Below are 23,364 nucleotides of genomic sequence, written 5' to 3'. Positions count from 1 at the left end.
ATCCGGGAGCTCATGTAATACCTTACTTTGAAGCTCCTTCTCCATTGATGCCTTGTTCCCTCTCCCCTCCACCAAACCATGTCAATTCTCTATAGAATTTGTGTCCAGATAAATTTAAAAAATTTTCTTTCTTAGGTAGTGTATGTTCAAGTCTCTACTTTTTTTGTAATATAGGTGAATATTTTTTATGTTATTGCTGAAAAATAGTTCTTATATCTATACTATTTTATTTAATCTTCCAGTCTATAAAGGTTCGTTATGATATCTAAGTTGATTTAAAATAACTTAATAGTTTTTTTTTAACATCTTTATTGGAGTATAATTGCTTTACAATGGTGTGTTAGTTTCTGCTTTATAACAAAGTGAATCAGCTATACATATACATATATCCCCATATCTCCTCCCTCTTGTATCTCCCTCCCACCCTCCCGATCCCTAAAATAACTTAATAGTTTCTTATTGTAACCTTTTTTTCTATAAAGAAACCTGGCACAGTGATATTACACTATTTGGATGATATTTTTGCTTCACCATGTTTGTTTTTTAAATATGTAAATAAAATTTTAAATATTTAATATAATAGTAATCAAACAAATATATATACATGGATACATGGAGATATTTTATTGGTTACTAATTACAATTAAAAATAAACAACAAAAGAATTTGGAGGGAACATAGGAAAGTCTGACTGAGGCCTCCCAGACAATGACATCACGTGAAGAGGGCTGCTTGCTCTTTTTGGGGTGAGGATACAAGGTAAAGAGTCAGAGCGTGTGAGGTTGATTCCCCACCTCCCTTCTACCACCAATGTGTTGGGTAAGTGTCTTTCATTCTGTATATGTATCTATATAATCCTAAACTGCTAAAATGAAATAAGGATTTTTCATTTTTTAATGCCAGACTTGAGTTAAATCTCATTTGTTTTTAAGTAGTATCTTCAATGAATATGAAAACCTTAACAATTTAACTAGAGATATCTATGCTTTATGTGTGGCCTATCCTGAACCCCTTGGAGAACGACTTTATACAGAAACTAAGATTTTTTTGGAAAATCACGTACGGCATTTGCACAAGGTAAGGATTGATACATACATGATGTAAATGTGTTTATGGCTACATAGTTATTTGACTAGTTCACTGTTTTCCAGTGCAGAACTTGTATCAGGTTAAGGTTATTTGTTTTGTTTCCTAATTAGCATTTTTCTAATATGTATATAAGAGCTGTGGGTCAAGCTCTGTGTTGTTAGGTTCTCCAAGGGAAGTCAGTTTAGTTGCTCCAGATCATACAACTAGTAAGTTAAAGAGTAGGGTTTCAAATCAAGATGTGTTCAACTTGAAATCAAGTGCTTACATATCCTCTGGATGGTGTTTATAGAACCAAGTTTTCTTTTACTGTTGCTTCCCACCTCTTGGTGAATCTCTGTCTTTATATTCAACATTTTAGCTGCCTCTTCATATCCTATATAAGGTCTTTAAAAACCTAGAATTAAAAAGGAGAATGGTAAATTAAAAAGTATGATAGAAAATCTCTGTGACCAGTTATTTTGGTCAGTGTGCCATGTGCATGAGGGCAACATCACCGACTTGATCTGTGTATAAGCAGTGAATGAATTTTGTAGTATTTGGCTATACGCAGCATTTCTAACTTATTTTGGATTACTGATCTTATCAGGAATTGGATGAGATCATTTATTCTTTGAACTAGAAACGTGACTACCTTCTTTTTTCCCCCCAGTATTTTATTTTATTTTTTTAAACTTTTTATTTTATATTGGAGTATAGCCAATTAACAATGTTGTGATAGTTTCAGGTGACAGCAAAGCGACTCAGCCATACATATACGTGTATCCATTCTCCCCCAAACTCCCCTCCCATCCAGGCTGCCATATAACATTGAATAGAGTTTCCTGCACTATACAGTAGGTCCTTGTTGGTTATCCATTTATTTTATTTATTTTTTTTATACATCTTTATTGGAGTATAATTGCTTCACAATGCTGTGTTAGTTACTGTTGTACAACAAAATGAATCAGCCATATGCATACGTATATCCCCATATGCCCTCCGTCTTGTGTCTCGCTCCCACCCTCCCTATCCCACCCCTCTAGGTCATTGCAAAGCGCCGAGCTGATCTCCCTGTGCTATGCTGCTGCTTCCCACTAGCTATCTGTTTTACATTTGGTAGTATATATATATATGTCGATGCTACTCTTGCTTCACCCCAGCTTCCCCCTCCCCCAATGGTGTGTCCTCAAGTCCATTCTCTATGTCTGCGTCTTTATTCCTGCCCTGCCACTAGGTTCATCAGTACCATTTTTTAAAAAAATTCCATATATATGCGTTAACATACAGTATTTGTTTTTCTCTCCCTGACTGACTTCACTCTGAATGACAGGCTCTAGGTTCATCCACCTCACTACAAATAACTCAATTTCATTTCTTTTTATGGCTGAGTAGTATTCCATTGTATATATGTGCCACATCTTCTTTATCCATTCATCTGTCGATGGACACTTAGGTTGCTTTCATGTCCTGGCTATTGTAAATAGTGCTGCGGTGAACATTGGGGTACATGTCTCTTTTTGAATTATGGTTTTCTCAGGGTGTATGCCCAGTAGTGGGATTGCTGGGTTGTATGGTAGTTCTATTTTTAGTTTTTTAAGGAACCTCCATACTGTTGTCCATAGTGGCTGTATCAACTTACATTCCCACCAACAGTGCAAGAGGGTTCCCTTTTCTCCACACCCTCTCCAGCATTTATTGTTTCTAGATTTTTTGATAAGGGCCATTCTTACCGGTGTGAGGTGATACCTCATTGTAGTTTTGATTTGCATTTCTCTAATAGTTAGTGATGTTGGGCATCTTTTCATGTGCCTTTTGGCCATCTGTATGTCTTCTTTGGTGAAATGTCTATTTAGGTCTTCTGCCCATTTCTTAATTGGGTTGTTTGCTCTTTTGATATTGAGCTCCATGAGCTGTTTGTATAGTTTGGAGACTAATCCTTTGTCCGTTGTTTCATTTCCAAATATTTTCTCCCATTCTGAGGGTTGTCTTTTCGCCCTGTTTATGGTTTCCTTTGCTGTGCAAAAGCTTTTAATTAGGTCCCATTTGTTTATTTTTGTTTTTTCATTGCTCTAGGAGATGGGTCAAAAAAAGATCTTGCTGTGGTTTATGTCAAAGAGTGTTTTTCCTGTATTTTCCTCTAAGAGTTTTATAGTATCCAGTCTTACATTTAGGTCTTTTACCCATTTGGAGTTTATTTTTGTGTATGGTGTTAGGTAGTATTCTAATTTCATTCTTTTACATGTAGCTGTCCAGTTTTCCCAGCACCACTTATTGAAGAGGCTGTCTTTTCTCCATTGTATGGTCTTGCCTCCTTTGTTGTAAATTAGGTGACCATACGTGCATGTGTTCATCTCTGGGCTTTCTATCCTGTTCCATTGATCTATATTTCTGTTTTTGTGCCAGTACCATACTGTCTTGATTACTGTAGCTTTGTAGTATAGTTTGAAGTCGGGGAGCCTGATTCCTCCAGCTCCGTTTTTCTTTCTCAAGATTGCTTTGGCTATACGAAGCCACCATCACCCTGATACCAAAACCAGAAAAAGCTATCACAAAAAAAGAAAATTATAGACCAATATCACTGATGAACATAGATGCAAAAATCCTGAACAAAATGCTAGCAAACAGAATCCAACAACATATTAAAAGGATCATACACCATGATCAAGTGGAATTTATCCCAGGAGTGCAAGGATTCTTCAGTTTATGCAAATCAATCAATATGATACACCATATTAACAAATTAAGGAATAAAAACCATACGATCATCTCAATAGATGCAGGAAAAGCTTTTGACAAAATTCAACACCCATTTATGATAAAAACTCTCCAGAAAATGGGCATAGAGGGAAGCTACCTCAACATAATAAAGGCCATATATGGCAAACCCACAGTAAACATCATGCTCAATGGTGAAAAACTGAAAGCATTTCCACTAAGATCAGGAACAAGACAACGATGTCCACTCTTATTCAACATCATTTTGGAAGTCCTAGCCATGGCAATCAGAGAAGAAAAAGAAATAAAAGGAATACAAATTGGAAAAGAAGAAGTAAAAAACTGTCACTGTTTGCAGATGACATGATGCTATACATAAAAAAATCCTAAAGATGCCACCAGAAAACTACTAGAGCTAATCAATGAATTTGGCAAGGTTGCAGGATACAAAATGAATGCACAGAAATCTCTGGCATTCCTATATACTAACAACGAAAAATCAGAAAGAGAAGTTAAGGAAACAATCCCATTTACCATTGCAACAAAAAGAATAAAATACCTAGGAATAAACCTACTTAAGGAGGTGAAAGACTTGTACTCAGAAAACTATAAAACACTGATGAAAGAAATCAAAGATGACATAAACAGATGGAGAAGTATACCATATTCTTGGATTGGAAGAATCAGTATTGTGAAAATGACCCAAAGCAATCTACAGATTCAATGCAATCCCTATCAAACTACCAATGGCATTCTTCGCAGAATTAGAACAAAGAATTTTACAATTTGTATGGAAACACAAAAGAACCCGAATAGCCAAAGGTTATCCATTTTAATTATATCAGTGTGTACATGTCTATCCCATACTCCCTAACTATCCCTTCCCCCCATCCTTCCCCCATGGTAACCATAAGTTCTTTCTCTAAGTCTGTGGAAACTTGACTACCTTTTGTTAGCCCTGTGACCCTGGGCAACTCACCTAACCTACCTTGTAGATTGAACTTCATGTTCCTTTATCTGTAAAATGGAGATAAAGTAACACAGTCTGTGTAATAATATGTCTAACCCTGTACATGACTAGGAGTAGATCTTTTTCAAATGGTAACAACCCATAAGTAGAGCACAATTGATCCTGTGATATTTCCCTTATAACATTTGAAGAAAATCTCAGTTCTTCAAAGCCTATTTTATCTGTTTATTTTATTTTATTTTGTTTTCATTGAAATATAGTTGACATACAATATTTTATAAGCTCAGTTTTTCAGAGCCGATTTTATCTGTTTATTTTATTTTCATTGAAATATAGTTGACATACAATATTTTGTTAGTTTCAGGTGAACTACATAGTGATTCAACATTTACATACATTATGAAATGATCACCAAATTAAGTCTAGTAACCATCTGTCCTTAAACAAAGTTATTACAATATTATTGACCATATTCCTTGCGCTCTATGTTACATCCCCATGACTTATTTATTTTCTAACTGGAAGTTTGTACCTCTTAATCCCTTTCACCTTTTTGGCCCCCTACTCCAGCCTTCTCCCCTCTGGCAGCCACCTGTTTGTTCTCTGTATCTCTGAGTCTGTTTCTGTTTTGTTTTGCTAGTTCATTTGTTTTTCAGATTACACATATGAGTGAGATCATGTGGTATTTGTCTTTCTCTGTGTGACTTATTTCACTTAGCATGATACCCTGTGGGTTCATCCATGTTGTTGCAAATGGCGAGATTTCATTCTTTATATGGCTGAGTAATATCGCATTGTATATATATATACCACATCTTCTTTATCCATTTGTCTATCGTTGGACACTTAGGTTGCTTATGTATCTTGGCTATTGTAAGTAATGCTGCTATGAACTGCTATGAACATTGGGGTGCATGTATCTTTTTGAATTAGTGTTTTCTTTTTCTTCAGGTAAATACCCAGGAGTGGAATTGCTAGCTCATATGGTAGTTCTGTTTTTAACTTTTTGAGGAACACCCTGTTTTCCATAGTGGCTGCACCAGTTTACAGTCCCATCAGTAGTGCGTGAGGGTTCCCTTTTCTATAGATCCTTGCCAGCACTCACTATTTCTTGACTTTATTTATTTATTTATTTATTTTTGGCTGCGTTGGGTCTTCGTTGCTGCACACGGGCTTTCTCTAGTTGTGGCGAGCGGGGGCTACTCTTCGTTGCGGTGCGCGGGCTTCTCCTTGTGGTGGCTTCTCTTGTTGCGGAGCACGGGCTCTAGGCGCGTGGGCTTCAGTATTTGTGGCACGTGGGCTCAGTAGTTGTGGCACACGGGTTTAGTTGCTCCACGGCAAGTGGGATCTTCCCGGACCAGGACTCGAACCCGTGTCCCCTGTCAGGCGGATTCTTAACCACTGCGCCACCAGGGAAGTCCTATTTCTTGACTTTTGATGATAGCCATTCTGACAGGTGTGAGGTTATAGCTCATTCTGGTTTTGATTTGCAGGAAATGCTCTACTTTTTATTATATATGGCAGATACATTTTAGCGTTCTAGTATGTGCATTTATCAGTTTATGAAAGTGGTTTTAATGACAAGTAATTTAACTTAGTCTAAACATTTTTCATATGTTAGTTTTGAAGTTAAAGTTCTGCTGTTGTGAGCTGGTTAGCTTTGGTTATAATATAGTAGATAACTGTGTGAGGCATTTATAAATTTTGCAATTTTATATTTTAGCATAGGTTGTAAGTGTGATTTTTAAAAACTTTTTATTTTGAAATAATTTTAAGCTTATAGAAAAGTTGCAAAAATAATACAAAGACTTCTCAAATACTTTTTACCCAGCTTCTTAATATTAACATCTTGCATAACAGTGGTACAATTATTAAAACCAAAAAATTAACATTGGTATAATTGTGTGATTGAAAAATTACAATTGTGAAGTAGTTTTATGAAAATTTAGAATACTTATATAATTGTATACCATATTTTCTCTCAAGTCCAGTGACAAAAAAAGAAGTTGGCTAATATGTAGATGACAAAGTAAATTGTTAATATAGCCAACAGAACTGAAACAGTTTCACCTGTGAGAACTTTTTAAATTACTGAAGTATTGCATTGTGTTGTAGATCATTTAGAACATACTGATGAGCAAAAAGAAAATAAACATCACCCATAACATACCTCCAGAATTAACCACTGTTAATATTTTTGATATATCTATTTTTAAATATATCTTTTTTTGATACTATTAAAAATATAATTTGATATATGTCTTTTGCATATTTTTGTTTTGTGTAGACTTCCATTTTTATTAGAAAGTGAAGTCATGTTGTATACTTTATAATGTGCTTTTTGCTTTTAATAATATTGTAGGTCTCTTTCTTTGTCATTAAATAGACTTTTGTAATTCTGGCAATGATTGTAAAATTTTTCATTTTGTGGAGATACTGTGATTTGTTTAAATATTCCTGTATTGCTGGGCATATAGATTATTTCCAGTTCATAAAGTTGTGATTATAAACAATACTTCCATGAACATCCTTGTAGCTAAGTTATTCTTGTGTTACCAAGTTTTTTTTATAGGATAAGTCCCTAGACGTGGAATTACTGGGTCATAAGTCATGAACATTTCCCTCCATATCTGTGTGTTCCAAATTGGTGGATATGGAGGCCCGGCTGTAGGGACTTGAGCATCTGCGGATTTTGGTATCCATGGTGGGGTCCTGGAAACAATCCCCACTGATGTTGAGGAACAACCGTAGTAAGAAATTGTTCCTAGATTTATATTCTATCCAACCAGCAGTAGTTCCTAAGTGGGTCCTATTCCCCAACATTATTAATAGTGGTTGCGATTTTTAATTTACCATATGATAGGCAAAAAAGTACTATTTATAGGCTATTCCTATCATCCTGAGAATTAATTGGTAAAATTACAAGTTTAAAAGCATAGCTTTCATCAAGAGTTAATTGGATGAGTGTTGAGGTCATGTCTTGCCTAAGGTCACACGGACGGCTGATGGAAGAGCCGAAGTAAGATCAGCGGTGGCCTCGGGAATGTCTGTCCTATCCAGTGGATTTTTATTGTTAGACTAGATTTCCATTAAAATTAACTTTTTAAACATCAGCCCTCAGATTTCAGTTTGATTGTCATTTTTCAAAAAATAGTAGGTTTTTATTAAATAAATATAAGATAACTTATTTGGGGAATATGGAAAATGTGTCAATTTTCATAAGTAGTCTTATTCGCAAAAGTGAATAATATGAGGTGATGACATAACTACAGCCTGATCAAAAGAGATGGACGTGAGGAAATACAATAGAATTACATTCTGTTTTAATCTGATCTAATATTCTAGCCCAAAGAACAGCATCAAACCATTACATTTTGTTTTTTTTATCTTAGAGAATGAAACATTTACTCTCTAGTATGGATGCTTCACTTTCATATCTAAGATTCACATTTTTTTTCTAGCTCTTTCATTGTTACTAAAGGTAGTTAAAAATAAGAATGTAATTTGTAAATGTAATATATAGTGCTTGAATTATGTCACTTATTTAAGAACATTAGTTTTTGATAAATTTCATAGCTTACAAATGAAAATGATTAGTGCTTTCTGAGTAAAAAATATTTTTCTTCTTTTTCTAGAGAGTTCTGGAGTCTGAAGAGCAAGTACTTGTTATGTATCATAGGTACTGGGAGGAATACAGCAAGGGTGCAGACTATATGGACTGCTTGTATAGGTAAGTACACTTTTAGACTCTCAACAGTCTAAACAGTATTGCCTGCATTTGGTAATTGCAGGAGTTTTTGGTTTGTTTGTTTTTACTACCTACTACCCGTGAAAATGAGCAGAACTAAAGCATTACCTGATGTATGGACTTTTCTCTGCTATGGGGAAAGGTCTGTAGTGTGGGTCATGTGGGTATTTGGGAGCCAGGCAGTGTATGGAAACTTATTCTGTGAAAACTAAAACTGTATTTGATGGCATAGCTCTGTTTCTTCAGTTGTCTGGGACTGTGTAACACACATTAAATCTTGACAGATCCGAAGTGAAACTTCAGCTTGGATGAAACTTTTAGTGAATCTAAGCTCGTGCCCCCCTCCAGCATGCTCTTGTTTGACTCTAGGATTCAGCATTTTATGTTTCATGGAAGTACCTGGCAGTTTTCTCTTGACGTTCTCCCACCCTCTCCTCTAGACGTACTGAATTACCGGCAGTGTTGTGATGCCTTGTGGTCTCATATCATCCCACCTTTCCTTGTGCTATTCTGTCTGTCTGGATTGCTTTTCTTCCTTTCCCTGAATGACTAGTTCCCGTTCCCCGCTCTGAACTCCCCTCTCCTTGCCTCAGTCTCCTGCTTAGATCTTTGGTGTTAACTGCCACTCATGCATGTTCCTGTGGCACCCTGGGCTGGTCCTCTCTAACTCATTCATGTAGACAGTGGAAATAAGTACAGTACCTAGGTACACAGGCAGAGACCCATTTGTTGAAGGACAGTGGATAAATAGGGAATAGTGCTGTTAAGCACCTGGGCCTTTTGGCCTGTGATGGTTGCAGTGATAATTTTGCCCTGTGCATTGTGGCTTGGGCCACAGATGAACCCCTGCCTCAGTTTCTTGCTGGAGAAGAGGAGTAGAGCTAGGTCTCAAAGCGTTTCCTGCACAGGTACATGGGGCCAAGGCATGGTCACCTTGGTGTGTCTGTCCTTCTTTGCTTTACTGGTTAGTATTCCCTTTGGTTTTTATAACAACACTGGACTTCACTAGATGTAAGCTGCCTATGTTAGAAACTGGAACTCACTTCTAAATGGCCAGTAGCTCTGTTTCCTCTTAGAAGAGCAAAATATAATAAAACCAGAAACCAGCAATTGCTAACAAGGGCAAGGTTTACTGTGGCTTTGACTTTTACAGAACATGTTTGCCATCCATTAAACATCCTGACATTTGATTTCCCCCCTCCATCCACCAAAGTGGCCTAGTCATAAATAGAACTTAAGAATTCCTTAGCTAAACCGTGGGGGAGAGCGGGGGGAGTTTTAAGGATCAGAGTGAGAGCACACGCGTGTCTTTGTCACTGCTGAGAAGCTGGGGCCACTGGTATATGGATGACAAAACAGAGTGCTTCGACTGTGTGCCATGCAGTGGGATCCCTCGTTAGCTGAGATACTTCAGTAAAGATTCAAGTTGTTTCTCTATTCTTTCTTAGTTTTCTGGGGCACCGTTCTCTTGGTTCTCCTGCACCTCTCTTTACCAAAATCAATTTGGTATTATTGAAAGTAGTACTATTAAATTGGTACTGTTGATGAGCTTTTATTAGATTTTGCAATATATATGATATATACACATATGTGTGCGTACATATAAAGCCATAAGAGGTAGTTGGTTTTTTACAATGGAGGAAAACTAAGGGTCAGAGGGGTCAAGGTCCCTGAGCTGGAAAAATTACAAGGGCAGAATTTAAACCCAGATGAGTCTGAATAAATCCATTTAACTTCTTCATTCTACCTAGCCTCATTCTAGAGAGTCATTGTAGTCACTTACGTAGGTTCTATTCTCATCCTTTAGCTACACTCTGTGTTATTTCTAGGATGATCTCTATTACTCCTGGTTTTAGCTACAACCTATATATTGATAACTACCAAAATAAATGTTTATTGCAGGTGGTCTAAGTTTCAGAGGAATATTCTTACCTAGCTGCCTGTACCTCCAGGATGTTCTGTGGGTACATCGTACTACTGCAGATGTTCACAACTGAGCTTGTTATCTTTTACACACACGCTGCCCCAGTAATACTCATTTTGGTTAATGGTAGTCCTGGACATCCAGATGTATATGCCAGAAGTCTCAGTTATCCTTCACCTAGGGTTATCCTCTCTACCTGACCCCTCTTGGTCAAATCCTCCAAATGTCTCTTAAATTTATTATTTCCTTTGCAGTGCTATTATAGTATTGTAGTTCAAGCTTTTTATTGTTTCTGACCTGGACTATTATTGATAACATCCCTGTAACCAGTCTCCCAGCCTTTGATTTCTAATTTATTCTATTTAGTAAACTTCTCAAGTGCAAATTTGATCACCGTCCGAAATCATTTAGTAACTTTCCACTGTCTGTAGTAAAGACTTAGAACCAATGGCTCATGGGATTCACTTATAGAGTGTTTTGTTTGACCTCTGTGGGGTTGGCTTCATGTGACTGATTTATTTAATTATATTGGTAGACTGGGTGGTGAGATCCTTCTCATAGAGGGCACATTTGGCAGTAATTAGAAAAAAACTGCTTGATAGTCTTTACTGGTTGGGTAGTAGGTTATCCAGGCTATCTCTTGTTATTAATCTTAGTCTATAAGGAAATCTGTGTGAAGAAATGTAAAGGAAAAAAATCAGTTTTATTTCAAAAGCATTTTTCAATATTATTGTTTTGAAGTAATTTCTAGCCTTTTCTTTACTCTGATTGATTTATAAGATGGATATGCATTCGCATAGGTGACTTAAGGGTCCCAATTTTAAAGAAAAATAATGGTGCTCCTACCCCACCTTTCCTGCCGCTACATATCTGTTTAGGCCCTGCGGGCCCTTGAAGTGGGGTACTTAAAGTATTAGCTTGAGGACTAACGACTCTTGAAATCCAGTAGGTATTAGCATGGGAACAGTTCTTATAATGGATTTTTTTAAAGATAGATTGAAATGCCTGATTTCTTAGAGGCTTCACAGTTACCTTAGGCTATTAGTTCTTGTTAGTTAATACTGTTGTGTTACTGCTAATACTCCAGAAAAGCAAAGGATACTTATCAATCACTTTGTTGCCAGAATGAATTATAAAAACATGTACTACTGCATGAGTTAGACCTGAGCAGAACAGTCAGGTATTGACTGTGTGGTAGAGTATCGACTATTTAAAGAAATTATTGAAAGCTATTTTACTTTACGATTTCCTAGAATATATATCTTGATTTAAAAACAAATGTGTGGTTAATAAATCTGATTGTAAAATACTACAGTGACTTAGAAATTAAGAATGGTGTCTGAATCAAAATGAAAAATTATGCTACTTACATTTTAAATTATATCTATAAATTATTTTAAAATCTTCTCTATCAAGCTTAAACTGTCAAGAGTAGAAATCTGTAATGAGAAGAATATAGATAATGAAAGTTAGTTTAAAATTTATTCCATGCGGGAAAGAGAATAGTGACTTGTCCTATCAGATATAAAACGTATAAAGCTCCACTAAAACAGCGTATTGGCTGCAGAATATACACACAGATCTCTAGTGAATCCAGACTTCTGCAGATCTAGCAGCTACTCTTCAGAGTCAGCAAACTCCTATGCTGAGAAGTTTACACTTACTGTATAGGAATAAGGGGGCTGCTGTAGGCTTCTGAATAGGGAGTTGATATCCTGAAAGCAGAATTTTTAGGTAAATTGGACATGCCAGAAATGGGAAATAGAGATCAGTCATGAGAGTGTTGCACATGATCCAAGCAGAGAGTCAATGAATGGCATTGAAAGTGAAAAGGAAAATAATGGGAGGAGGTGAGGAATAGTGTAGGAGGACAGGAGGACCAGCTGATTAAAAGGAGGTAAACGGAAGGATGAGATAAGTGATGCTAATGTTTTAGGTAGGATTACTGGGATGGCCATGGTACAGTGACCAGAAAAGGAATGGTTTGGAGCAAAGGGTCTTATAGAAAGGCACATGTAATGGTGCAGATATGACTAAGTTCCCCCTACTCAGCACTTTTCACTGTTGAAATGTTACATTTGTTTGTGTTTTTATGTCCTACCAGATGGGTAAGCTCTCTGGGCAGAGACTACATTTTTGTTTTTCGTTTTTCTATCCTCAGTGCCTTGTTGTACCTGGCATGCAGTACGCACTTGGTCAGTACTTGCTGAATGAGAGTGGGAGACCTCGTGAGTTTTCTGGCCCAGCTCTGCCACTTAGTAGCTGATGGACCTTTGCCGAGTTCTTTAAGCTGTCTAAGCTGCAATTTTCTTACACGTAAAATGAGGATCCTAATAGTACCACATATATCTACCTCCTAGTATTCAGCCAGCTGCAATGCTTATGCCTGTCTCTGACACACGATAGGCGCTCCATAAGTGTCAGTGATTACTTTTATTTCCTGGCATTCATGCTTTTATGATCTGGCTCCAGGCTGCTTTTCCAAGTTTGTGTTCTAATGTTAACTTTTGCCATCCGTGCTGCTGGAACGTTACCCGTTTATTCATTTCGTAATTCGGAGAAGTATTTTTCGAGGACTGCCTATCTGCCTGCCACTGTTCTGGACACTGTCTGCCAGACCTCACATTCTAGAGAGGAGGTAGATGTACAAAACCAGTAGACAAAGAAAAGAACAGGATTCTTTCACATAGTAGCAAGTGCTGTGAAGAAAACAGTTATGCATTAGATGGTTACTTCATTGGGGGTGGGAAGTGAAGGTTAGTTTGGTTTGGGGTCAGGTCAGGCCTGAGAGAGGTGTGTTTGAGCCGAGACCAGAGTGACAGAGGCCAGAGGTGAAACGCCCTACCCCAGGGAGTCTGTTTCAGGTGAAGCAGCCATTTCTCTCCAGCTCTTGCTTCCATCTCCCAATCCTGTTCCCCTTTTCTCAGCTGGAAGGCGTGGTGGAAGCACAGCAGGAAATTATGAGGGTTACAGTGAAAATGGAAGGGAAAGCTAAATGGTATTTTAAAGGAAATGACTTTGTAACCAGTGGACAGAAGAGACTAAAATGTCACATGGAGCACCAAGGTTGTAAGCCCTGGAGTCCAGAGCTTGAAGTGAGTGAATGTGGGAGGGAACTTGTGAAAGTGGTGGTGGCCGTAGCGCTTTATTATTTTTCATCGTCTGCTAGGATTGTCAGTGGAGTTAGCAGTTGAAATTTTTGTTTTCTTTGCTTGCAGTTTCAGTTGTCTGAACATTCAGCAGACCTTTCATTTTGATTCAGTGAACGTGGGAAAGTGTGTGTTTTAATACAGAGATTTTGTGGTTGTTGCCTAAATACTTGTATTGTCAATAGCTATTTTCACCTTGGCAGAAGCCGTCAAACGAATAGTTATAGGTGTTGAGCATTAAAGGCCTTGTGGTGAAATCTGAGATGGTGAAAAGTGATTCTTGAATATTACACGCCTTTGTACACATTTTATTTAATCTTAGAACTCTTTATTCATCTTAGTAGTTCTTAGAGATCATCACAGTTATTAGTCTTTCTTTATAAAGCTGTTTACCCCTGGTAGACAAAGTGATCTTGAATCTGTCAGTTTTTCCCATACTTCTTACTGTCTGTAACAATCTATTGCGTTTTCTCACCTACTGATTGTGATTTTTTTGTTTGTTTGTTTAAAAATGAAAAGTTACATATTTAATGGTGATAAAATATAGAGAACTTTCTTGACTTTGATCTTTTAACCATTTTCTGTTAAATTCTTTGCAAAGTGAACTTCGCTTATTTAACAAGAAGAATCCGGGAATGAGCAAATTAGACTGTAGAGGGTTGACCCTTGGATAGGAGCTGTTGGGCTATAAGAGTATTGGAAAGTTTTAGAACAAAACCCCTGAGTTTTTTTAAGTGAGACTGTGGTAATAGGTATTGTTTTTGCTACTCTAGAGGTCTTACTCTTTGTCTCTTAGGGCCTAGCAAAGGGAGTTGGGCTGGTAATTTTTATCTTTTTTTAAAATTATATTTCTAATTTATATATAATTAGTTTCTTTTGGATGTATTACTGAACTATTCTGCAGTTGATTATAACCCTAAAATTATTGCTCTAAAGTTGCACATTACTTGTTTTCCTACTGATTTTGACATAGTGTCTATTGATATTACATTTGTTTTTCAGGTATCTCAACACCCAGTTTATTAAAAAGAATAAATTGACAGAAGCTGACCTTCAGTATGGTTATGGTGGTGTAGATATGAATGAACCACTTATGGAAATAGGAGAGGTAGGACATTCTTTAAATGACTGGCAAACATAAGAGTGTTTTTATATACTGAGGAAATTTGATTCACTGTCCTTTTCTTAAGGACACTGAGTGGACTATCTTAAAATTGTCAAGATTTAAAACATCCTAGGGAATAATTCCCTGGCGGTCCAGTGGTTAAGAGTCTGTGCTTCCAATGCAGGGGACGCAGGTTCGATCCCTTGTTGGGGAACTAAGTTCCTGAAAGCTGCGTGGCCAAAGAGGGGAAAAAAAAAATCCTGAATGTTAAGTAAATGAAATAGTGTCGTGATTTCCTAAGAATCTTCAGATAGATGAGAAGAACAGAAAAGATGTGATGAGTATTATTTTAGTAGTTAAATTAATGATGGATGAATGACAGAAGGTTAATAGTTCTGCTGTATGAAAAATCTCATAAAAAGTATTTAGAAAATGTTGAGACTCTTATGGTTGAAAAGTGTGAAGGACATGGACTTAAAAGAGAACCTAAAAGAGAGGAAATACAAATTTGTGGATGCAACAAATTTATTTTAACTTTAAAAAGTAATTAAAGAAATTCAGAGTAAAACAATAAAGTGTGCAGTTCAACCAATTCACTCAAATTTTTGAGGTACAGTTCAGATTTAAATGTGGAAAATTATAATAATATATAAAACATATACTGACTATGCAAGAAATACTCTAGTGCAGTGTTTTTTAAAATTATTTATTTATTTATTTATTTATTTATTTATGGCTGTGTTGAGTCTTCGTTTCTGTGCGAGGGCTCTCTCTAGTTGCGGCAAGCGGGGGCCACTCTTCATCACGGTGCACGGGCCTCTCACTACCATGGTCTCTCTTGTTGTAGAGCACAGGCTCCAGATGCGCAGGCTCAGTAGTTGTGGCTCACGGGCCCAGGTGCTGCGCGGCATGTGGGATATTCCCAGACCAGGACTCGAACCCGTGTCCCCTGCATTAGCAGGCAGATTCTCAACCACTGCGCCACCAGGGAAGCCCTAGTGCAGTGTTTTTTTATTCATGTCGTACATATTTATCGAGTAGCTGGACATTCGGGATACAATGGTGAACAGACAGAAGGTCCGCTCTCCTCATGGGGAAGCAGATGCCAACTAAGTAAAGAAATTAATGTTAAATTTTGATGAGTGTCAGTGAAGGAAATAAACAACTAAGATGCAGCATTAGTAGAAATTTAAATTAGAATAACCCTTTTAGAAAGAAATTTATCAGTGTCTTTCAGTAGACTTTAAAATGTTCAATACCTGTTGACCAGGTAATCCCACGTCTGGTAATTTGTACTGCAAAACTAATACGGAAAAAAAGGTTTACATGTTTAAAAGTATTCCTTGCAGTCATTAATAAGGGTGACTAATGGGCTAACAGTCTAAATTTCCAATATCCAATAAAAATCACACATAGAAGACTATATACAATATGATTTTGTTATAAAAGTAGGCAAAGGGATGAATTAGTAGAAAACAGTTCATAGAAACATTAACAAAGCGGAAAATGGTTTTTGAAAACATTTGGATACAACATTATATGTTTAATAGGAATAAAGCTGTAGAGGGGAAAGGATGTAGAGAAACAGATCAGTGGGAAATACCAGAATCTTAATAGCAGTTGCTTTAGTTTGTAGGATTATAAGTGAATGTTTTATTTTATAATTGTTCCTTATCACTAACACCATCATGCCCACTCCTCTTCCCAGAGGAAATCACTATAAACAATTAGATTTATGTCTTCTCTGAATTTTATCTGTGCATTTACATATAAATATATATATACACACATAATAGTTTTGACATCAGAGCATACATAAAATTCTGCAACTTGTATTTCTTGCCTTTTGTTTAAAAAGTAGGGATATCAAATAATTATTAATTATTTATTAAACTATTCCCCTTAGTTTTCATTTTTTTGTTGTCACAAACAATACTGTGTGAACATCATTGTTCATTTGTTCACTTATTAAATATTTTTGAATCCCTCTGTGTGCTAGACACTGTACTATATGCTGGGAATATGGTAATGAGTAAAGTAAACAGAAATCTTACAATCATGGAGTTACATTTGTGTATATATCTGCTTGTACATGAGCAGAAATTTTCATGGAGTGAGTACCGGGAAGTGGATTTTCTGGGTCAAAGCACAGCCTGAACTTTGATAGCCCTGCCACCTTGCCTTTCAAAGGCTTTACCAGTTTGCCCTCCTACTACAGCTATAAAATCCCATTTTCTTATGTATTATCTTCTTTGTGCTAATTAAAAAGAAAAAGAAGGCAAAACCTGAAGAATGTTCTTTGTGGGAAAACAGATGCTTTTACTTATTTTTATAAAATTACCAGTGGATCAGAATAAAGTTATCCTAGGGAAACAGTAGAGAGGCTAAAAACAGAATCATACCTGTGTGGATGCAGCTACGTTGGAAACAGGAGAAATCAATTTTTTTTTTTTAGGAGCAATCAATTTTTGATACTGGAATAACTTGTACTCTGTATGAGAAAAATATATTGGAGTTTAAAGGCTTTCATGTGAAGGCAAAACTTGAAAACTTTGGAAGGCAGCATAGGAGCACACATATCTCCTTAAGGTTGACCTTAGGGAGCGAAAGATTTCTTAAAAGACACAAGAATGCAAACAATAAAGGAAAAGATTGATAAATTTGAGCACATTAAAATAGAATATATTTTTACTTAAAAAAATGCTGTAAAGAAATTCAAAAGTCAAGTCACAAACTATGACAAAGTGCAATATGTAAAACTGTCAAGGGCTTAATTTCCACGATATATAAAGAACTACTAGGTCGCATTGAGAACAAGACAAACATTAATGGAATAATGGGCAAAAGAGATGGAATGGACAGTTTACAGAGAAAAAAGAAAAGTGAAATGCACAAAAATCATAAAAAGATGCCCAGCCTTATTCAGGAAATTGCCAGTTAAAACCTGAAGGAGGTCCATTTTATGTCCATCACATTGGCAAAGTCTGACCGGAGCCTGGCAGTGGCAGTTGTTGTCAGGATGTTGGCTTCAAGTGTAAAGTGGAAAACCACTTGGCTTTGTTTAGTAAGGCTGCACGCATGCCTGCTCCTGTCGGCCAGCGTCTCCACTCGTAGGTGTGTGTCAGGGAACCACTTGCCTATGACCACCAGAAGGTGAATGCAGGAACAGCCGCAGTGTTCTCAGTGGCAAAAGCTGGGATCACAAACAGTGTCATCAGCAGTAGAAAGTAAAAGTTGGTCATAGTGTCTTCATACAAGAGGATACTATATAGCAATGCCAACGATTGAACTATAAACTCTTTATCAATTTGGTTGGATTTCAGTAACAAAGTTACAGTTAAAAAATTATACATAAGAAATAAGATTAAAAAATAACAAAAAATAAATTAAATTAAAAAATAACAACAGACAAAACAAACCAAAACAAAAATCATACATGGAAGAGCATACAATGTGATTTTGTTATCAAGGTCAGAAACAGTCAACTTCAGGACTTCCCTGGCGGTCCAGTGGTTAGGACTCCGTGCTTCCATTGCAGGGGGCACGGGTTTGATACTTGGTCGGGGAACTAAGATCCCACATGCGACGTGGTGTGGCCAAAAAAAAAAGAAATAGTCAACTTCAAAAATATCATATGGGATAGTTACACACTTGGTAGAGCTGTAAGGAAGGGAATGATTTAACACAAAATGCAGGATAGTGATAATCTCTGAGGGGAAAGAAAGGAGGAGGACATTTGGGGCAACAGTAATGGTGAAGTCGTATTTCTTAAATTGGGTGTTGAATACAAGGATGTTTATTTTATTATTCTTTAAATTGACTTATTCTTTTATGTTTGTATGAGAGGTGTTATAATTTCAAAAACCAGCCAACAGCCAAATAACATTATTTTATTTAACATAACTCCTTTGTTTCCGTTATAGTTTTGGCGTCTATAGCCCTTTCCTAATATTGGGCATTTAACAATCAATAAATTAAGGTTTTATAAAAATCAGTTATTTCTGTAAGATTTTCAATTAATGATAAAAGCTTAATTCTGTTCTTTGTACAAGTCTGATATGATAGTCATTGTCATTTTAAATTAGAAATTTATTGTCCTTATATTCAATTTTTATTTGAATTTTGAAGTATAGTTATAAATACTTCATTTGATGGGTGCTTTTACTTTTAAAAGAAGTCTTGAACAAATGTTTAAATCAAATACTAAGTAATTCAGCCTTGATGATTTTCATTTTTCCTGGCAGCTAGCATTGGATATGTGGAGGAAATTGATGGTTGAACCACTTCAGACCATCCTCATCCGAATGCTGCTCCGAGAAATCAAAAAGTGAGTACTGACATTGATCTTCTTGAGTCAGTTCTAATTTGCTGTTTGAAATGGTCTAAAATAGTGAACAGTTGCATGGCTGGCAACTGCACATAGGCCTCGTTTTACTGTAACAAGCCTCATTTTCCATTCTAATGCCAATATTTTAAAATCGTTTTATAATCTTTTGGTTTTGGGGGGCAGATTTCACTGTGACCTAATATGCTTAGTAAATAAATAAGTCCCTGAAGGAAGTGACTTGTTTTGTAATCCTGAAACGTCTTGGATCTTGTAGGCAGTGCTGAGTTGTTTGAACGTATTCTCAGCTGAAACCCTGATGACGATAACCTACTCAGGAAAACAGATTCTTCCAGTTGTTGGTCACCTTAATAATCAGTTAACTTGTGAGGTAAATTTATGAGAAAAGGGCTTCCCACTGTCCTCATGGCCCAGAATGGTTGACTCTTTACCTAACTGCTGGGTGAATAAGGTTTGGCACCAAGTAAGTTATCCTGTGGAGTCCAGAGTAGAACATTCTTGGTCAGCTCTGGCCTAGAAGATTCTAACTAGACCTCAGCTCTGGGGAATCAGAAACTGAAATCGCTCACACAGATAAATTTTAGGTGACTGGAACTACTGTGAAAGGAATTCTGTAGACCAGTGAATTGCTGTGTGATAATGGCCACTCCCTCTGAAACTGCTTTCATTAAGAAGACCCAAATATGGAGTTTTTTATGTGAGGAAAAAAGCAGAGCGTTGTTCTTACTATGGGGCTCCTAATAAGAAATAAGAGGTTAAGAAAAAAAGCCACAAAAGGAGAGACTATTTTAATATTTAATGTTAACACCAAATAGAAAATATGTGGTAGGAGTTAGTAACTTGGTTTTTAAAAATTGTCACTCATGCTTTTCATGATTCCACTGTTTCCAAAGGTGATGAGAGAGAGGAAAGGCAGTAGTGAAGCAGTAGGGTGGAACAGTTTTCTTCCTTCCTCTTTCTCCACTGAACTATGACTGACTAAAAGAACACGTCCAACAAGAGTTACAGGCTCTAGTATAATTTCCTTTGCTAAGAAATATTAGCTTTCTTCTTGACTTGGAATTCAGCTATTTTACATTAAAAGTATAATGAAAATTTGTTATAATTTTCTAAATGCACTTTTAATGAAATGTCTCTTTTATTATAATTTTGATCCAATCTAGTAAATTTTCCTTAAGTGTGATTGTTAGCTTGTTAAAAATGAATTTTATGAAAAATTAAAGAAAATATAACTGTGAGAAAAATAATACAACAGTAGGATACTAATTCTGGAAAAGACATAGAGACTATATGTTTAGAGACATTAGGGCAACTTGTTTTGGTTTTGTTGTTAAAATCAGTTTCCATTAAAGTATTATTCAACATGCTTTACTAATATCTCATTTATTTTTTATGTCTACTCTATTAGGTAGGTATTATCTTACATTTTACAGCTAAGGGTACTAAGGCTTAATAATAATAATAAAATATGGAAACTGTGTACCAAGCAGTGATCTAAAAACTTTACGTGTGAATCCCATTTAATCTTCACCCTAGGTGATTGGTACAGTTTACCATTTTACAGTTGTGCTGCTCTATTCAGCTCCCATCTTCTTAATTCCAGAGATTCAAATCTGGAATTTTTAACTCTAAATCCATTATGCCTGTCATTTCAATCCACAGAATGTTTCTTCCACTCGTAGCTCCAGTACTTTAGCTTAATGATGAATATATTTTGGTTTTATAATGCTTTGAGTGTTCTAGTGTTTTCACACGTATTTTCTTTATTTGATCTCAAGGAGGCCAGGCAGGTTTTATTTATAAGTAAGCAGACTGAACTTCAATAAGGAAAAATGACTTATTGAACTTGATGTAGGTAGGAAAGAGACTCCATGTCTTTAAGCTTCCAATTTGGGTCTTTCTGCTACATTGCTTTAACATCTATTTACCCATTGTCATGTGAGATATCATGGACAGATAGGGTGACAATAAAGCATGATGAGAGAGTGGTAAATTGCCCAGAGCACTGGGAAAAGTAGATTGAAAAAGGTGAGATGAAGTGGAGAGGATTATACAGTGAAAAGATTTCAGAGCAAGGACAAATGACATGCCGGCAATCCCTAATAGATAGACCTGGTTTTATTCCTGCCTAGATAGGTCTCCCTTAGTGCTAACATTATTTAATGTAGTCTGAGAGGTTATTTTTTATCATAATAGCCAAGAGTTGCTAAAAGAAAAGACATGTGTCTTTCCTAGTTCTTAAATACATTTAGTACTTGGTACACTGTTTATACTTGGACATCAATATTTTTCAGATACTGCTGCTTTAAAACTGTTCCCAGGGTTTTACAGTTTGTTTAGCCCTGTGATTCTTAAGCACTTGTCCTTTAGCTAAAATGCTTGCTTCCACCACTCAGGTGCTTATCTGATACTAATGATAACAGCTCTTTTCCTGTAACTTGGGTTAGATAATCCCTACCTCAGTTAATTGTTCTTTATTTTACCCAAGTAATATACTTTCTCCATCTTTTCGCTGTGTGCTCTTAGCTTCATCAGTAGATGAATTAATTTGGTTAGCACCTTTAGGAAAAGAGTACTTCCTAATGTAACTTTGGTTGTGCAGAGGTATATTTTATGCTGCACCATCACCTACATCTCTAGGAGTTTTTGTATAGAATCACACATAGAACTGTCCTTCATTTTCTTATTGTAAGAGAAATATACAGATCATAAAAATTCCCCAACTCACAGGTAGAGTGTTGATCTTCTTGGAAGATTTCAGAAAGTTGAGGGCCATCTCAGCCTTGAAAGAGGTAAAGTTATCTGTCAAGCTAATGGAGGATTTTTTCTTGTGAAATCAAAATGTTCTGCTAAGTGAAAATTCTTACTAAGCATGAATGCTGAAATGCTCAGTAAACTGTAATACAATTTCATGACTTTTGAAAAAAGTTGTAATTGGGTGGAGTGGGGTTTCTGTAGATCAGAAAAGACGGTCTAAAAAGGTCACAGGCAGGAAAACAAGACAGCAATATAAAGTGACGTAAAAGGCTAAACGACCATGTATCCTCTGCTTTTAAGGTACAGACTAGGTCCAGGCTCTTTTTTTGATTAATTGTATTCTATAAAGGTGGCTTCTTTTGAGGTATATAAACGCTACAGGAATAATCCCAGCTTCATGCATTTTAGAGAAACTGTTTCAGTGAAGTACTAGATTTAAAAGTGGAATGTAGGTTGCAGAATTTTTTTGTTTGCTTAAGAGAGTCAATGAAACAATTGTTAGTTTAATTTTTTTTTCATGGTATCTTGAAATCTGTACACATAAAATTTAATTGATAATCCAAAAGTAAAAGTGCTCCTCCTATATTAGGAAGAAAGAAACAAGTGATGTAATCATAGGTTGTGTATCTGCATGTTTTCACAGTGTCTGCTTCACTAAGGAAAGATAAAAGTAATTCTATTCATATAATAACTTGTCTTTTATAATAAAATAGAATTGCCAATTGGGACTTTCAGCGTAGTAACAACCTAACATTGTTTTTAATTTTAATAAATAAACTGCTGTAACTTTGTGGATCTAAATGTTACAGTGTAAGAATATGAAATTAGAGAGAAGAAAGTAGATACATTTTTAAATGCAGGTAAAAGGAATTGCTTAGATGCTTAAAGATACTGTTGAAAACACAGACTTTTTAATGCTAAATGGATTCAGAATTGCTTTCCTTTTTTCCAGTAGCTCTGCAGTTAACTTTCTAGTGTCAAGTAGTCTTTGAACAAAAATAGAAACTTTAATTTTTAAATTTTTAAAAAATTTAAAAATACATATTTTATTTATTTATTTTTGGCTGCGTTGGGTCTTAGTTGCTGTGCGCGGGCTTTCTCTCTAGTTGCAGCGAATGGGGTCTACTCTTCGTTGCGGTGGGCGAGCTTCTCATTGCAGTGGCTTCTTTTATTGCGGAGCACAGGTTCTAGGCGTGCGGGCTTCAGTAGTTGTGGTGCGTGGGCTCAGTAGTTGTGGCGCACGGGCTTAGTTGCTCTGCGGCCTGAGGGATTTTCCTGGACCAGGGCTGGAACCCATGTCCCCTGCATTGTCAGGTGGATTCTCAACCATTGCGCCACCAGGGAAACCCCAAAATAAAAACTTTAAAACTTTAAAACTTTAAATAAAATTCTTTCTTCCCCCTTTGAATTAGGAAAATTTATAACATAGGCTGCTATGGCTGATTTGTGTTTTCTCTGGCATGTTCATATGTTTGTTATTCTATTTCTCAGCTGTTAAGAAATTATAGATTTCATTGAGGAAAAATATCTTGGATAAAAATAAAATTTAATGTAGTAGTTTTTATTCTTTTGTATCTCAGTTT

The 23,364-nt window shown here is 36.2% G+C and overlaps 1 protein-coding gene across 1 annotated transcript in view; it reads left to right on the top strand.

The window, feature by feature from the left end:
• Nucleotides 1-23,364, top strand: part of CUL2 (cullin 2) — a 63,826-nt gene that overhangs the window by 6,754 nt on the left and 33,708 nt on the right. Inside the window, exons 2-5 of the mRNA XM_061179031.1 lie at nucleotides 975-1,077; nucleotides 8,389-8,483; nucleotides 14,577-14,682; nucleotides 18,924-19,006. Of these exons, the coding sequence (XP_061035014.1) occupies nucleotides 975-1,077; nucleotides 8,389-8,483; nucleotides 14,577-14,682; nucleotides 18,924-19,006 (387 nt within the window). The remainder of the gene's footprint in view (nucleotides 1-974; nucleotides 1,078-8,388; nucleotides 8,484-14,576; nucleotides 14,683-18,923; nucleotides 19,007-23,364) is intronic.

Source organism: Eubalaena glacialis, chromosome 2 (genome assembly GCF_028564815.1).
Source record: "Eubalaena glacialis isolate mEubGla1 chromosome 2, mEubGla1.1.hap2.+ XY, whole genome shotgun sequence".
Lineage (NCBI taxonomy): Eukaryota > Metazoa > Chordata > Mammalia > Artiodactyla > Balaenidae > Eubalaena > Eubalaena glacialis.
Note: the sequence above shows the minus strand (reverse complement) of the source record. Positions and strands in the feature narration are given on the sequence as shown.